The 18889-nt window shown below is 41.1% G+C and overlaps 1 protein-coding gene across 1 annotated transcript in view; it reads left to right on the plus strand.

The window, feature by feature from the left end:
* Positions 1–18889, plus strand: part of rab6ba (RAB6B, member RAS oncogene family a) — a gene marked incomplete at its 3' end in the record, with an annotated part of 69025 nt that overhangs the window by 17952 nt on the left and 32184 nt on the right. The window contains exon 2 of the mRNA XM_080770450.1: positions 15025–15083. Within this exon, the coding sequence (XP_080626576.1) occupies positions 15025–15083 (59 nt within the window). The remainder of the gene's footprint in view (positions 1–15024; positions 15084–18889) is intronic.

Raw genomic sequence — 18889 nt, forward strand, 5'->3', positions numbered from 1 at the left:
GGACTCGAACACGCGGCGCACTGTCAGGCCAGAGTCTGTATGTGGCATGTGCCTGGACCACCAGCCCAGCTGACGCCCCTAGTTGAACAATTTAAAATGTTTTTCAAAATAGTAAAAAGTAGTTTAGCACTGACGAAAATAGGGCCCTTGGAGTATGAATATATACTATGAGTATTGCAGGGGCTAATATATTATGACATGACATGAGTCTGTAGCCATAGATATTTGACAGACCTCCGACACCAATTATATTCTGTAATTATTTGGTAGATTGGAGGAGATGGGATTCAGCTGTCACTCATCATTGCCCATGTGAGTCCTTCGCTCAGTATTAATTTAAATATCCTAAACTGCGTAGTTAACGCAACAGTAAGAGATCTGGAATTAGCTCCAAGTCACTACTGCATCAATCAAATAAATTGATAGAAATGTACATATGCATTTCACCCTAGGGCCTAGCTAGGCCTTATTATAATGTGAATTGTTCATTTCCAGTAGCAATGAAGTAGTACGGCATAATACACTGCAGGTCCGTCAGATATATCTCATGCATTAGTATTTCCCCTCAAACTATTACCCATATTCAGTTATTTGGTTTCCTGATGTTCCCAGAAATCAAATTTAAAAATGTTTTTCTTTGCTGTAGAAAATAAATGCCATATCTATCAGCATTTTCTTTCTAATTCAGGATATGGATAAACAACATTGGTATCCCCAAACACAAATACAATATACTGCATTATTACACGGCTTGTTTGAATGTTTGATTCTGATTGGTCAATCACAGAATTCAGCGGGGTGTTATTTCTGGATAATGACCGGCTACAGTACGCCCATATATGGAGTGTGTTGTCTAACCTCAATGTGTCGCCTGATGCCATGACGACACATTGAGGTTAGACAACACTGTCTCCATTTTTTGGGCGTATAGCTGCATGTGTAACCCCTTATATGGTTATGGCTGAGTGACAAGTCCAATGGTTGTGTGTGTGTGTGTGTGTGTGTGTGTGTGTGTGTGTGTGTGTGTGTGTGTGTGTCCAGTGGCCACTCATAAATGTTTGATTGGAGGAAGCTGTAGAACGACCTTGAGAAATGGAGAAAACAAGATCAAAATCAAGTGTCGATTAATGTCCTTGCAGTTTAACCTTTCTGTCGGATCAGTTGTATAGTTTTGCATTTTGCCCACCGTCAGTGTTGCAAACATCTCACATGGCCAATTAATAATACGTCAGCCAGCACACCGGTGAATTCATTTTTCTGTTTTTCTTTTACAGATCAATATCTGTGTCTAGGCTTTGCAGTCTAGAGTTGACAAGTTGCACTCACTCAGACACATCTGTCTCAGTCAAAATGATTGTCAACACCAGGCCAAAGGCATGGCAGAGAGTAGAGACTATTATGTTTTCACACCTGTCCGTCCGTCTGTGAGCAGTTAATCTTCGGCACAGGAAGTTAAAACCTCTGCCCCATATTACTGTACATTATCTCTATAGTCATGTGATCAAGATGTTTTGCAGGAGTATCCTTTTATTAACGAAATGCGGCTGCCTCAAATCATGAACGCAGCATCAAATTGCCGTGAAACTTTGTGCGCATATTCTGACTAGGCCAAAGAAGAAATGCCACCCTGGATTCCTTGGATCATTACTTCTGAAACTAAGAAGTAGGCCACACCCATTTCCACCTGGCAATATTAATGGCATTTTGCATTTTCTTTGGTACTGTACACATCATCTCTGTAGTAGTAGATCGGCATGTTCTAGCGCCAAGACAGATGTGCAACAAATCTTTTTATGACTTCTGCAGATTTGTCCAAACCTCACACAAATTGGTATACATTATCTCTCTAGTCATGTGACCAAGGCGTATCTGGCGTATTCTTATATTCCATTCCGATTGGCAAAGTTTGCAGGCCCTGGGTAGACAAAAGGCAACCCGGCCTGGCGGAGACCTGTGCTCCTCGGAGAACACTTTAATAGTTGTAATATGTGTCCAACATATGGTGGTTTTAGATTTTAGCAGTGAGCCCAGTGTCTCTGATGTCATGGACACTGGGCTCACTTACTTTCTAGACTGTTGTCTCAGTAAGACAGCCCTCCCCCTATCCACAAGGAGGAGCAGTGCACCAAAGTATTATGTGAATAGTCCCCAAAGTGTCCCTTTAAGGCAAGCAAGCACACTTCACCCAGTGTAGTTGAGTCGATCCACGCTTTTCCCCGCCAACATACTGGGGCTCCTTGTGCTTTGCTTCTTCAGGCCGTGTTGCCATGTCTGCTTATTATAAGCAACCTTTGACTTGTTTTTTCTGTAAAGTCACTTGCAAATAAATTATTGGTAGTTCCTGGTTGATGTTTTTTGGGCTTGATTCTAAAGTGCACAGTAGTTGCTTATTTGGGCTTGCTTCCACATTTCTTCACATCAAGGAACTCCAGATTAATATGTAATTGTCCACAGACAATTCGATTTATTCTCAATGTGTTTTTAAATAACAGATGTACAACCTCACAATGTGTCGCTGTGAGCTTGTAGATCAGGATTTTCATTTGTGGTTTGTGGTTTTCATAGACCTGGCCACTTGTTTATCTTGCAAAACTGGCAACACAGCAAGAGAAAGAGGAACTTATGCACACACAAACGCAAAGACATGGGTTATAAGAAAAAGGTGGATAGATCTTGTGTGTGCAAGACTGCATTACAACTCAGGACATGCTCACGTCTAATAACATTGTTGGTCATATTCTTTTCCTTGAAAACACTGCTATTATTTCTGCAGCTTTCCCAACAGCTCCTGTCGCCTTACGGCAGCTTAAACTAATTTAAACATGAAAACGTCAAGCTGGCCTCTCTCAAGCCCTCTGGCCTCAAACGGCAGACATATGACTTCCATCTCCTCTCCCAAGGCAATCACAAGCACCACAGGAGGCATCTCAAAACATCTCATATACTCTGCTGTTTGTGTCATTGAATGCAAGTGTGTATGTCTGTTCCTGTAATGCTTTTTATTTTATTTTTGAAATGTCAAATGCCTCATTAGACCATGTAAGAGCTGAAGAAATGGCGGCTGTGTGGTTTATTTATGCTAGGGAGGTTCCAGCTTTGAGTTGGAAAGCACAGTTCATTCATTATTCAGAGGTAGTGGTAAATGGATGTATCCTGTTAAAAGTTCATATTGCATCTTCTCCACATGGGGGTCTGTATATGTCTAGCGCGCGCACACACACACACACACACACACACACACACACACACACACACACACACACACACACACACACACACACACACAATGTGGTCACTGGTCAGTGCTGCACCACTCAATTGAAATGCATTCCTGAAGCATGGGGAGAGAGAGGGTATGTTGTTCACCCTGTCCATCCATCCATCCGCGTGCATGTCCGTCCGTGTATCAATCAATCTTTATTTAAACAATACAGCTAATATCCGGAACCGTTGCGAACACAGTAACACACACTCCCTGAATGCCAATTCTGAACCTCTGCCACCATGAGGCTGATTTTTGCTTATCTGTTACTCCTATAGATTTTATCCATACATCACCCAAATCGGTACGCACTATCAATATAGTCATGTGATCTACATGATTCTCTCTGATTTTCCATATTCCATCTCGATTGGCTGAGATTACCTTGCACGCATATTCCCACTGGGCAGAGGAATCTTTCAAATTAGCCGATTTGTGAAATCAGGCCGATTTGTGTTTTTTTTTGTGTCAAACTTTGTATGCACACTAGGCATGTAGTGCATGTCCTACAACATTAAGATCAGTGTCACAGTGGTCACTCAGTTTAAAATTAAACATTTCACTTCACCTCCACATTAAGATAAGTTTTCAGTCACATAATCCAAATCACAGTAAGGCCCAAACCAGCTGCAACAAAACAAACCACACCAATGCAACTCCTTGCAACTGCCATTGGGAAGTATTTGCAAGGAGTTTCATTATATATATATATATATATATATATATTACTTGCATTAAGTTGCTCAAAAGAGGCGATTTCACTCCTCCTTTCGGGTAGGAACAGAGTGCATTCTGGGATTGATTGCCCCAATAACATGAATACGCTGGCCGTTGACTATCACTGCGCCGCTTGCGTGCGTTCACGTATGAAACATTCGTTCACGTGTCATGGACCCAATAACATGAACGTGCGCAATGATGGTCAACAGACCATCGCTGGCTCGAGCTGCAATGACAAATTCGGCCACTATGTCCATTTCGCCTCAAGGTTTCCTCCGGGTGCCGTCTCTATTAATATATACTCTAAGGTCGTGACGCGTTGTCTAACAAACATACATACTAGAGCTCTTCCCACAGTGTCTTTGCAGTGTTTCTCTGTTATTCTCACAATGTTTAAAACAACTTCAGGATCCAAACATCCACCAGCTGTGTTCAAATAGCGGAGCACGAACACTTCCAGTGGCCGATCTCTTCAGAATCGAGAGTAAACAAACGATTAATTTGCATACACAAAATGGAAGTCTTATTTGTGATCATGCAACGGAGCTCAAACATCCATACTGTACATCCAACGGAGCTCAAACATCCATACTGTACATCCAACGGAGCTCAAACATCCAAACAGAGCTCAAACATCCATACTGTACATCCAAACAGAGGTCAAACATCCATACTGTACATCCAAACGTCTTATTCTATCAGTACTACAACTTTCCAACACAGTCCACAGCACCCTCTAGAGGCCAGGTGCCTCTACAATAGTCCCTACAATTACAATACTGTATATTAATATAAGTATAAGTATAAGTAAGTATTTAGTTTTAAATCATAATTTAACATTTATATATACTACTGTGTATATATATAAAGTGCCTCTGACGCAAGATGGGGCCCTAGATATATTCTAACTCTATGATAGAAAGTAGAACAAGTGTTTCCATCGTGCCTGCACAGCAGATGCTCGCTCTGCATGCATAGCTACCTTTTGATGACCAGCAAAAAGAAAAAATCAGCAGCCTTTTTTTCTTTGCTTCTTTTTTTTTGAGTGCATGAAAAGCCCCAAATGAAACACTTTGAGGTAGACCAAACCCCCGAGGTTGCTGTTCTCTCTGCAAGAAAGGGAATGTAGTTACTTGACTCACTACTGTACAGCACTAGAGCTGAGAGACTTGTGCTTTGTTGTAGTGAGGAAAGGCAAGATACTGTGGTTTGTTAGGGAAATGGGCTCAGGTGCAGCTGATGCAGCCATCCCTAGAGACTGTGGTCTATAGCAGCCGGAATGGGGCCGTATTTTACCAAAAACTTTTGCCCACTGACGCCCAGGATGTTGAACCCACAGGGAGTGGTTTATTGTAAATCATAGGTGAAGGTAAGAGCGACACTCGAGACAAGATCACTGACTGTGATGCTTCATTATAAACCCGGCAGATCTATCGGAGGCATTTCCCTTGCAGTCTCTTTTGTTGGTGTTGGCTGTTGTTGTGTGCTGCATAAATAATTAATCTAGATTGAAGGTAGGTAATACTTTATGAGGAGTAAGGACATCTGCTGCTTGGCATTGTCCTGTGTGTGTGTGTGTGTGTGTGTGTGTGTGTGTGTGTGTGTGTGTCCTGTCAGTGCGACTATGGATAACTACGTACATCCACATCCTGAGTCAGGCTCATTCACTCCCACCTGTGTCTTTCTCCACCAACTATGTTCTGCTTCCTTGGCCACAACGCATTTTGGGCGGGAACCCCTTTTGGTGTTTTAAACATTATGTTATAATTTAGCTATTGAAAAATAGCAGATCTACAAGCTCATAGCGCGCCACCAAGTGGTGCTCTACAAGCTTGTAGGTCTGCTATTTTTGAAAAATCGTGAAAATATTTATTTCAGAAAACTGGAGGATTTAGAAGAATATTTTTTAATTTTGAGGTCAGGCCTTTAGGCTACCGGTATATACTTTGTTGAACAGAGTCCCCAGGTATACTTGATCCCCTGTATTTTCCCAACCACACCAAAACTTTTCTGTGAAAATAGTCAATATACAATTTCCAATATTCTATTTTTGACAAATATATTATGACATGTCCATGTGTCATAGAGGGAGCAGTCATACATATCCACTTAGGATTCTTTCCTTCTATATTTCGTTGATAAATATTAGATACCATGAGTGCTCTACACTGTGCAGTTTGCCCAGGTTCACATCCCTGTGCCGTGCAAAGGCACTCGCGGGAAGGCAATACACTGTTTATTTTTATCTGTCGCCTTGAGAGTGGGAGTGGAACCAGCGTTCTCTGATTGGCTGGCCTGCCGTTAAGGAGAGTGCGTGACGTCTGGCCCAGCTGATCGCTTGGCGGTAGCTTACCGTGGCTGCTCAGCGATTGCCTTCGGGGCAGGATGGACAAATCCACACATACCCTAGTGTTGGCCAACAGTTCCCATACCCCTTGACTACTTTAGGACTTGCTCATCAAAAAAACTAAATCAAATCCTGCCCAGGCTGGCCTAGCGGTCTGCTTACCTAGGCTGCTAATCTAAGCCCGACAGCGTGTCACGGGTTTGACTCCCGATCCCGACGACCTTTGCTGCATGTCACTCCCCATCTCTCTCCCCCATTTCCTGTCAGCTTACTGTAAACTATCAAATAAAGAGTAGAAAAACCCCCCTCGCCCTGGGGTCGCCCTAGTATATCTGCCATTATTATTATACTGTATTTATATGATTTCAAATGCATTCTGATTCCTGAGATACATTACACAAACCAATATTTTAACTTGGTAAAAAGAATATTAATAATAACCTAGGCCTACATAGAGAAATGTTTGGAATGTATGTGATTGAAATTGTTTGTGTGATTGTTGGCACGCCGTCAGTATCACTAGCATTTTAGATATTACATTATGGCTGATATCCATTGCAGACAGTTTTGACTCTGAACTGTCTGCAACTGATGCCAGCCAATAATATACTATATTAGTCAGAAATGTTAACAGCATTATGGCTAAAAGAATAACACAAAAATGTTTGTTTCCATTCTGGTCCTATAATGTACACTACATCCAAGGTGCCGGGCCAGGTGCAAAGCAAAATAGTCCCGTTGAATAGATCAGTCACTGAAACGAAGTTCATTTATTGGATGAGGGGGATGGATTTGGTGATTGGACATTTAATTATAGCCAGACGAAAAGGAACAGAGCCGCATGACGTATCGTTTAGAATTAATTCTGTTTACTCAAACGGGGCTTAGACGCGGAAACGTGATTGAGATACATGAGTATTTTCCTTAGCAAATGGGATTGAGTTCAGGGGTTCTTCCCCAGTTAATTTGCTCCTCAAATGGAGGTGTGAATCTGAAAGTTTTCGTAAACATGTTTAATATACAGAATTTATTATAATAGCTTTCTGAGCTACAGTATCATAGTCACACACACACACACACACACACACACACACACACACACACACACACACACACACACACACACATCTCTTTCACACTCTACATCATTAACCTCTAATGGGTTATCCTCTTTTAGGGCTTCCATCTAGTTTATGGCACTTGCCCAAACCCTAGGTAGGGTGGGCGAAAGGGCCTTTCTGTGTGAAGTTTGCATGATCCCCCCGTGTCCCCACCCCACAAAAAACATGCAGTAATCCTGGTTTCTATACTGCCTCCCCCTGGTCAGCCGGGATGCCTGAGGGGAAAGGAACTGAAAACGCCTTAAATACTGTACTACTGGGGAAACTCCCCCTGTCAGGTGATAGAAGCAGCCTGCTCACTCCTCATGCATCGAAGGAAGCATGAGCTCAGTTCGGGGCTCTCCCCAGGTTGACAAGGATTACAGTTTAGGAAATTGGCACCGGGTGAAAAATGGGTTACAAAATCATGGGATAAAGAAGAAAACAAAAAGGCCAGATGGATGAGATACAAAAGGTAAAGCCTTGTTTCCATAGACAACGATACAAAATGAATTTAAGCAATTCATGATAATAACATGCCCCTCACAAGAGACAGCAAAGCTATGAACGAGTGGGTGGTTTTCTACCCTGGGGACTCCCTCTGGTGGAGTGTCTATGAGCATCCCAATCTCTGGAGAAGTAGTTTGCCAAGTACTTGCTCCTTGGGAGAGGAAAAAGACACTTTTATTTATTTGTATCTATCCTGAACCATCCTAGACTAATGAAGTGATCTGGGATTATGGATTCAGTTTTTCCCAGGTGTAATGACAGTGTAATGACAATCGGAAAGCGGAGCTCAGTGCTAAGGACTATTTCGATCTACAATTTGTCCTTGTCCGAGACCAGTTGCACTGAGTCTTCCTTCCTTTACTACAGTTTCCACAAACGGGAACAAAATGCATTAGCTATGAATGGTCAATTATTCCATGCTTAAATAAACACTTTAAGCACTCAGTTCAACTAATTATACAGATCCTGCGGTATATCTGCAAATGTTATGAACTAAAAAGTAAAAATCAGCATAAAAAAAGCATTTTGATGACTATTAAGAATAAAACTATTCCTTATAAAAAGTTAATAGAGAAGCTACAACTATTAACAAATACATTAACAAGTCATTAGTAATGATTATAACTTGTTAATAACTTTCAGTATAAATAAAGTTTAATAAACACATTTGATGCCAACTCTTTCTATTGTATCATAATCACTACTGGCTATAGTACGTTTGCCAAAGAGATCTGCTGTAGACTCACTAGACTGGAGGGACAAGAAGGGGGGCAAGTATAGAACGCTTATGTGGTTAAAGTGCAGCTTCTGCAACAGCTGGTATTCACTTCCATCTGTTAATTGGACTTCATGATGCATAACCCCTGCCACCAAGTCTTTGAAGCACCATGAAAAAGCCTATGCTTAATTAACTCACTGTCAGTAATTGAGAACTCCCCCCCCCCAGACAGGAATCCTGGAATCCCCTATCTGTGCTATTGCTTATTAAGATCATTAGAGTGTTTTGTGTATGCTGTATTGTATAAATTAAATGCCAACAAATATGCAATTTTCCTCTTTCTGCGTTTACATAAGAACTGGGAATAGAAAATTGCGTTGGTGAATAACACATTAACTCTAATGAAAGATGATTGTTATTGAAAATTACTGGTGTTTGACATTATGTGCATGGAGAGCACTGTCATACAGAATCATAATGGAAGCCCTGGGATTGTTAATGTGGTAAATGGTGCATTTATATAGCACCTTTATCCAAGGCTTTTTATTTCACCCATTCACACTGATGCTGGAGGAAACCATGCAAGGCACCAACCTGCACATCGGGAGCAATTAGGGGTTCAGAGTCTTGCTCAATGACACTTCGACATGAACTCGGTGGGAGCCCGGGTTCGAACTGGCAACCTTGCCGCTCTACCCCTGAGCCACTGTGTGCAGTGCACCTAATGTGTACCTAACCTTAATAACAAATACAATACATGCTGGTTATATCACATTAGCTGTGGAGTTAATCTTAATGCTAATATGTGTGTTGTAGTGTTCACATACTGCATGTTGGCTCATTCCAAGTATTTAAGCTCTATCCAGTAAATCTGACTGCAGCTAGATAAAGGAAGCAGTACCAAGGCATTGGATTTTAATGCAAACTTTAACAAACAAAATGGGATCTTTAAACGGCATGTTTCCCATCATGTCAAACTTGGACTTCTTGTAGCCAGTCTGTGATGTCAGTTCAACTATTGTATGATGCGTGATTATGAATCACACCAACGTCCTAAGTTAGACTTGCATGTGTCTTGTGATTGGCTCCCGGGCAGGTTGAGGTTAAGGTTAGGTTTAGTGTAAAGGCTCATACATAGTCTGGATTTTCGGTGGTTAGGTGACCACCGAACTACAACATGACGTCACGAGCCGCGGTGAAGAGCAAACCACCGCTCCAGCCCTTCTCTCTGTTTTTACTCGCCACCGCTCAACGTTATTTCGCGGTGGTCAGCGGTGGTCGCAGTGGTCAGCTCACCACCGAAAATAGGCCTTTACTGAGGTTAGATTTAGGTTTATGGTTAGGTTTATATAAGTATAAAATATAAGTAGCTAGGTTAGGTTCCCTAGCCCACTGGTAGTGTGCACTTTCTCTTACAGAACCGTGCCATAACAATGAGTTACAGTGATAATCCATAGTAACAACAACACCTCCCATCTGAACACAAACCAGACGCTAATTAAAGGTAGCACATGAGAAGCCTCATTAGCTTATGCAGATTGTAATCTTGTTTATTAGGCTTTAAGCAGATCAAGGCTTTGATGAATTGGTTTCCAAAGAAAGACCACTGTCGGCCCTCAGAGTATGGCTGTGTTTTATCAATTATCTTTGAGTAAATCTCTTACTGTACAAAAATAGAATGAATCTTTGACTTTGTTGTGCATTGATGTGTATTGCTCAAAAATCCCACTTAAAATTTTGGAGAAACATCAGCATTTCATTCACAACTGCAAGTTTCAAGCGATTTGTACTTTGTCACAAATCTGTAAACTCACAATGTCCCACTGCGACACATTGTGAGCTTGTAGAGTGGCTATTTTCGTGGGCACAAGACTTGTGAACAGTATAACTCAGGCTTTAGTTTGGCTGGTGAGCTTTTTGGCAGAGCACTACAAACAAATGCTCTGGCAAACAATAGCAAAACACACTTTCTGATTAGACATTTTTCCTCTGTGGTGAACATGAGTATTTTTTGTCTTTGCAGGCATGGCATTCTGCTCCACAGGGCCTCTGTGTCCCTTCACATTAACGTTTATATCTAGTCAATACATGCCAGGTCCTTCTTTCTTATTTTATTGATTAACCCAGATGTCAAGATGAGACCATTTTGCACAGATTGCCTTGGGTTATAGAGAATGCGAGAGTGCACAAAATACATGCTGATCTTCTGTATTTTTTTTTGTACAACCCATTCAGAGACATAAACCAGTGAACATGCAGAAATAGTAGATTTTGTAGTTTGATGCAGTATTCCTTCTTCAGGAGCATATGTGATGTATCAAATAGAAAGCTACTCCCCTGTCCCCTCCCTATTTAAGTTGGAGTTCATCTCTGACAGTGACACGCATATATATATATAAGTGTCCAGAGTCAGACTCAACATACACTGGTTGGTGACAGCAGTGGTTCAGTGAATCCAGTATCCAAAATAAAGCACTGATTCTTTATTGAGGAACCCCTCGAAAACGAAATGCTGCATCTGGAGAGGCTTATCCTAGAGTAAACTTTCAAAATGAAAAAAATACATTTGCTCTCAAAAGAGAGGGGATGGGTTGAATTTGGATTAACATAGCACCTGTTACTCCTTATTTATGCAGGTTTATCTTGACTTTAGTGTTATTGCATCGCTGCCATTTGGATTTCAATTACAGATTGAGATCGTGCGGGAGCTTACCGATCCAATAAAGCAGAACGCTGTAAATTCCACGCCACAACACAAGAGGCTGTCGCTTGTCTCCTCCTCTGTTTGTTTCTTTTGTTTTCTAAAGCATAATTGTGTGCTTTCCAAATGAAATAGTTGGAAGATACTGTACCTTATGGGTGGGGGATCTTTGGAAATTATTTATGGCATATTATTCATGTCAGTCAGGTCAGCCTCATGTTTCTTAATCCCTCCAGAAATCTGTCTTAATAATTGTCATGTAACTGGTGGTATTGGAAGTTGTATTGTCATTTTACCGTCAAACTATTAACCAACTTCAAGTCCTGCATCCCCTCGAGCCATAGGAGTAGCTCACCTGTTAGCGTGTCGGCCACATACTGTAATAGTAACGTCCCTATAGCCTCTGATGGGAAGGTGGGTCAGAGCCGGATATGTTTTGACTCACTGTTTCCATTTGACATAGGATAGTCTCATACCTCATTATCCATTGTGTCATTGCTTTGTGTGTGTTCTCTCAGACAAAGCCTGCCCTGAGACACCTTTCCTCTCTCTCGGGTCAGGAGTTTGGACTTCCAATCAGGAATACCTCTTGCTCGTTACGGTGACTCCTGTTGCTCCTATTAGACGTGGAAAGGAAAAAGGGCTGCTTTCTGTCTCTCTTTGTCAAGCTTTCAAACAAGCTTGAGAGGCAAGCGGAGCCCTGTCTAGGGTTGCTTAGTGATCGAGGGTGGTGTGGTGTGGGGGGGGATGAGTCAGCAATGATGAGGATGTAGGCTACGGCACTCTTCTCTCTCTCTCTCTCTCCCTCTCTCTCTCTCTCTCTCTCTCTCTCTCTCTCTCTCTTAATGTCCTCTCGCCACCTGAACGGCCTCCTCATCTAATGTTGTTAACCACTGGAGTGGAGAAAGAGAAGCTCCCGTGATTTAATAGCACTTGTATGGTCAAAGCTGTCTCCTTCTCCAGCCCTGCCCTCTCCCTCAGCATTAGGCTGTAGGCTGGATGGCATTCAAATGGTGAGGGAGATCTTAAGGGACAGACAGAGCTCTGCACAATGGCATGAGGCAATGTCTGAGGAAAGAAATACAACAGTTGTCATCGTTACTGTTGCCTTGCGTTGCATTTAGCTTAGCTTAGCTTTTGTTTTGTCAGAGGGTGTTAAAAAATAGAAAAAATTAAATGGTTTAAAATACATTGGTATGAAATAGGACACTCCTTGAGCTACAGTAGATAAGATAGATGGTATATTGATAAATTACCATGACATAATTATTAGCATAATCAGCAGGCTATAGATCTGGTGCTGCCTCACAGATAAGGATATTTAAGGTCACTGATGTGCATAATTAGTCGGATAAGAAGCTTTATTTGAACAGATAGTATAATTAACTCTGGTTGGCCAGTGGGCATTAAATTAAAGACGGTTTATATTGTGTAACTGTCATTGCCCAAATATTTAGATTGATATTTAATCTTGTCTATGGGATGTTTCTCTTGGCAATATCGGTAGAGGGCACAGTGGAATGTAAATGTATTTTTCTTCCAGTGAAAAAACAAATCCCTTTCTGGCCAAATAGTGCATTTCTAAAGATTTTAGTTTTTGGCTTTTCTGCCTTTATTACCATACCATACCATCTTTATTTCTATAGCACATTTAAATAACAACAAGTTGTACCAAAGTGCTTTACAATAAAATAATAAAAATCACAACTTAATTATAAAAACAAACAACATACAGTACACAGTGTCACTTTCAACATCAGAAACGGCTCATACTATGCTTGGAAAAGCCAAAGAATAAAAATATATTCGGATCCCTACAATTATAGGAAGTCACCAATGCAACAATTTTGTCATCGTATTCAGAAACTTAAAATAAAATAAATAAATAAAATAAAATGGCAGCAAACATGTTTTGAGAAACAAATGTAAAGGTGAAAATGTAATTGTTTGCATAATTCCCAATACGAAAATGAATGTCGTCAAAAAAGTCAAATAATGGCCAATATATTGGCCAAACCCAGGAATCAAGTGTAAATAGCGGTATAGTAGCCACTAGCCAGCAGCTCTATAGGGTCTTTAAATGTCTGGCCAGTGTTATCCTAATTGGCCATAACCACGACCCTGGAAGTGTTCCAGTAGAGTTTAGAGCAGGGTATGAGATATGGCTTCTCGGACAGCGGTCTGCAGTGCTGGTAAACAGAGAGGATGTGATTGATTTCCTTTCTGCTGCTCCTGGTGCTGGTATGAATGTTGTGCTGCAGTCGCCCTCGCTAATGAAAGCACCGGGAAGAAATGAGGAGGCAACGCTCGTCCATATGCCATCCATCAGCGACTTGGCCACTTCCACCTTGTCAATACATTGCCTTCCTCTCCATAACATGCATACAGTCATGAGTCATTGCAGGGCAATTCTGGAATGAAGGGGAACAGTTTACTACTTATAATTATTACAGATCACGGTAATAATGAAGATTCTGCGTGTAATTTTGTTAAGAAAATGCTTCACTTCCTGGCCATTTAACACAATGGGCCTCAACACAATGCTTTATGAACCACATTAGTTCTACTTTATAAAATGTGACAATTTTGTGTCTTTGGGAAAATTATATTTTCTGCATTTTACAACAGATAAATAATGAAGATATTGTTTTTGTTAGAAGGCTATGTTAAAGTGTGTGTGTGTGTGTGTGTGTGTGTGTGTGTGTGTGTGTGAGATAACTCTGAAATTAAAGGATTCTCTTAGTCTTGAGTGTTCCTTTGGCTTCACAGAACCACATCATTTGCCATTTCTATGCATCCCCCGACCTTTCTCTATCGCTCTCTCTCTCTGTCCCCATGGGCACACTTTAGCGGACTGCCGCGGACAGAAGAAGCTGTGTTTTACGTAATTTCCGAGTTTTTAGACAGCTGGTGGATGGAAAAGAAGCTCCACCTCCGCGGCTGACTGCAGCGGAGGAGAGCGTTTCCGGGAATCTGTCCGTCGCGGCAGTGTGCGTCTCTCTCTCTCTCTCTCTCTCTCTCTCTCTATCCCTCCCCCGCTTGTAACAACATTAAATGGGAAATTTCACATAAATGTTTTGGGAATAGTCTTAATGCCAGCAGCCACACGTGGCATTGTAATTACAACAAGGCCTGATGTCATCTGTGACCTTCTGTTCGGCCTCATAGCCAGTAATGAGCTCCCTCGGCGGCAGTCACAGAGCGAAGGAGGCGGCACCGGAACCACCACTTCCCAACGCTGGTCTCGCTGCCACCTTAAATAAAACGTAGCAATGCCACAACGTAGAAATACACTTTTCAAGTAAAAGAGTATTCAAAAATGTACTTGAGTAAAAGTGCAAAAGTACTGGCATCATACTGTAACTAAACTGTCAAATCATTGTACTGTACAAGAAATGATCAGTGATATTTGCTAGGTGAAATAAGCGCTGGTTTCTTTATTTAGTAACAAAGGCCGTCAGGATCGGGAGTCGAGCCTGCGGCACGCCGTCAGGCTGGCTCAGCAGCCTAGGTGCCCAGACGGTTGAGCTAACCTTCCAGGCCTTAAGTACAGTACTTGCGTACAGATACTCCATTGCGTACAGTATGTGGTTGGTATTTCAGCACAGCACGATGACTAAAGCCGTTCTAACTCCTGTCTGTTGTTGTGTGTGTTTTCTCTTGCAGTTGGGAAGACATCTCTGATCACGCGCTTCATGTACGACAGCTTTGACAACACGTATCAGGTAGGTAGATGCCACCATCGGCACTGACAGCTAAAAAAAGATTCTGTCACTCTTGTCAATCACAAAAGTTCACCTTGCACCTGCCATCTCACCCCGATCCCCCACAGGGAACTGTGCAGCTGTGCATTGATCTAAGACACACACTAGAAAGGTGCACTACATTAGAGTGCAAACTCTGCCAGGAGGCATGCCCTAATAATACCAGCAATGTAGCAGTGAAATTACTACCTGGAGGCATGAAACGGTAGTGCAGCAAATGCTTACCAGTTGTACATCCTCCCTAGTGTCCTCACTCTCTTTCTCTCATATACGCATTCATTGTCACCTTTCACCATCTTTCTGTCATGTTGCTGTCAATCAATCGTCTCTGTAATCTGCGAAGTGTGATTTTTACTGCTATGTGTCGAAAACTATGTTTAAAACAAGATGGCCAGTCAATCAAAGGTCGCATTTTGAAATGTATTGTTTTCACAAAGCCTATCTATAGAAACACCTTTACAAACTGCAGCATAGGAATTCAGTCAAATCGATAAAAAGGACAGCCTTTTTTATTGTACACAGTCTCAGTCACAGTATGAGTCAAGGCTATTTGAGAAGCTTGTGAACATTCAGGCAGATCACATTTCTTGATTGTGTGTGTGAGAATGACCTGTTACAGTGTGAAATTGCCCAATAGGGGGAAGCCATCAGTTCCAAACACACAATTAAGCCTTTGAAACATGTCCCCAAAATGTTAGTGTCTGTACGAGGGCAATGCCAGTTCTAGGACTCAGGTGGCCCTATGCAAGACTATTTTCGGTGGGCCCCCACCAGGGCCGTAGCCAGGCTCCAGAAAATAGTGAGGGAATGGTATCGCTGCTCCGCCAGGGGGGGTTCCAGATAATTTTTTTTAATTTGCGATGAAAATGCTTCAATCTGGTGCACTTTGACATAAAATTATGCCAGGCCTGACGATCAGTTACAGGCTTTAGAAACTGTCAACTTAACAGGCCGTGTTAAGTTGAACCCCAACACAATATTTCTCCTTCTATTATAAGTGAAGCTAAATTTATAGAAAGCTCCAAGTTTCTACTTAATAGTATTCTCTTTTTCCAAAACTCTTTTGAGCTTCAGTGCTATTGTCACTAAGAAATATTGTGTCCTTGTATGTGTCCTTGTACCATATCTGTTCCATAGCTTTACTGCATCCTGCGAACACATAGAGCCGAGCCAGCTCCATTCTGACATTCAGTGTAGTGCTATAATGAGATTTGGATGCCGTATTGTGTGTGGACTGTGGATTAAATGGTTTCTTATAGCTGTGTGATGCGGTTTCTTTCACAATTCCAACCATATCCTCTTATAACCCTGTATATTCAAAAGCTCTGAATGGGTACCGACAACTGAGTCAGACGTTCGACACTGGGTGCTCAAGTTCAAGGCTATTTTTATCATTAAGCCACTGAAGTACAGAATATGTCTTTTCCAACATCTCTCGGATACAAGTGCTAAGGGAAGGGATACTTTGTGGGGCACGCTCAGCCCAAGACAGGAGGGGAAGGATTTATTTATTTATTGATTGATTGAAATATTTATTAACAGTTTGCATAATTACAGTACATTTCAAGCACAAACTCAATACAAAGACTGTTAACTGTGAGTGGACGACCCAATTAAGCATTACACTTGTTTACAAGAGGGTCCACCTTGTTCAGATTTTGTTATGTGCTATCAGGGCAATCTTTCTAAACTTATTTCATGCTGAAGGTCCATAATGGATAATTAATTAATGTGATGCAGTTATTTTAAATGTAGAGACACTGTTTGCCACTTCTTAGCACACAGCAGGGACCTCTGTGTTAAAGAGAGAGAGAGAGAGAGAGAGAGAGGTGAAAGAAGTAGAGCATACAGCGACGTGTTCCGTGTAGTGTTTTCTGTGTGATATTTTCTCTGTGATACTGTATATCCGTGTATAATGTATAGGCATGTAACGATATATTGTACATTGAAATCGATATTAATCCCAACGATTATCGTCATGAATCCCGACGATATTAAACAATTTAATTTAAAAGAGAGGAGCTAGTGAATTATGGTGTGTGTGATATGAAATGTGAGCTTTAATCATATTCCATCATATTCAAGTGCTTTTGGAGAGAAATGAGACAGACTCCATGCAGTCACCTTCAGTAGTAGAAGCTTGCAGAGGGGAGCTGTGTGTGTCTGTGACTGTGCCCAGGTGATGGTCGTTGATGCTCATTAATACATCAAAGAAGGCAATTATGTTTCTGCACTGTCAAATAGGTCTACATCTATCCTAAGATGCCATCAAATAAAGCTTGTTAACTCGAGCTAGGTTCTAAACAAGAAAGCATGTTTACAGTTGTTGCACAGAAATGTTGTAATTTCGCCGCTTCGGCATGCTCCGCATGCGTCATGGCCTATGACTTGCCCAACTGAAATGCGAACGAAATGTGTGCTCACAACTTGCTACCGCCTCAAATGTAATAATAGATCATTGTCAACAACTTCCTCAGCCTGCCTTTATTAATGCTGTATTCTAGTGATTCTCAACCCCATTGGATACCCATGGTGGTCCCTGAATCCGGCATTGAGAAATATTGCTGTTCTCCACTCATTCAACGTACAGTATATTCCATTTAAAAGAGATGGGGCTTTAATTTGTCAGATAATAATATTCAAGCCTTTGCGGTATAGAAGCAGCATTAGTTGACAGCTAAAGAGAGTGTAGCAGGAATTGTTTGAATGCTTTGTTTGGGATTGGTCAATCACTGAATTTAGTGATATTTCAATAATGACAATCAATAACAATATCAATAGGCTGGCTCCTGCAGACAATGCACCTAAATCAATCAACCAACCGCAGTGCTTTGTTTTTTTACAAGGGCCTGTAAACAAGTGCACTATTATTTTACAGTTAAAGACTAAAGAATGTTTTTGAAAAGATTTGAAGTGAGAAATGGGCAATAACAGTATATTGATTATTTGATGGTGAGCAGTTCTCCTCAACGCACCTGGTGTAATATAATGGCCTATCTTTTGTTACTGTAAGCAATTAAATTATATTAAAATGAATGACATCGTTTTGTTGTTTATTAATTGCTTTGTTAAATTGCATTGTAATATGCAGGGTATTTATCACCCTGAAGGGGTTTATTTCTCAACAACCACCTGCACATTATTCATTGTCCCTTGCTTATTGAACGCATCGTAGGGCTATTATTTGAAATATTTATCTGTCAAGCTGAGAGAGTCATGGTTTGGAATGGATTCTATACAATCAGAATATCTATTTTTCATAGCCTCTATGTGCCTTTTACTGCAGTGACTTTAAGACTAGCCTGACTCTTCAATTATTTCTGACAAATTGGATATTTTTATGGCTTGGACTTGATTGAAAGCTATAAAAGAGATTACTTTTGCCACAAATTCCTCACCATGAACATGCTTTTTTCCTTTACTTTAAGTGAGACATTTTATGATGTAATCACATACTGTAGGCTACACATGCCAGCCACGAATATTCACCTAGACTTGCCACCTCTGTACCAGGCAGGCTCTCCTGACACTGGCTTCTCACAGAATTGATGGAGCTACAGTATATACTATATTGTATTCCCCACATCTACTTAACGAAATCCACAGATAATGTTGTGATAATATTGACTCTTCTGGGTGTCATTGTCGTCTTGAGATTTTTCTTTTCCACCAAAATATTTTGAAACTCATCAAATTGATTATTTGCAGAAGGATATAAAAATGAACCTCATTAATGTTTCTAAGTCCAAAATGAAAGAATTGTACAC

This window comes from Protomyctophum bolini, assembly GCF_963924005.1.
Source record: "Protomyctophum bolini genome assembly, chromosome: 8".
NCBI lineage: Eukaryota > Metazoa > Chordata > Actinopteri > Myctophiformes > Myctophidae > Protomyctophum > Protomyctophum bolini.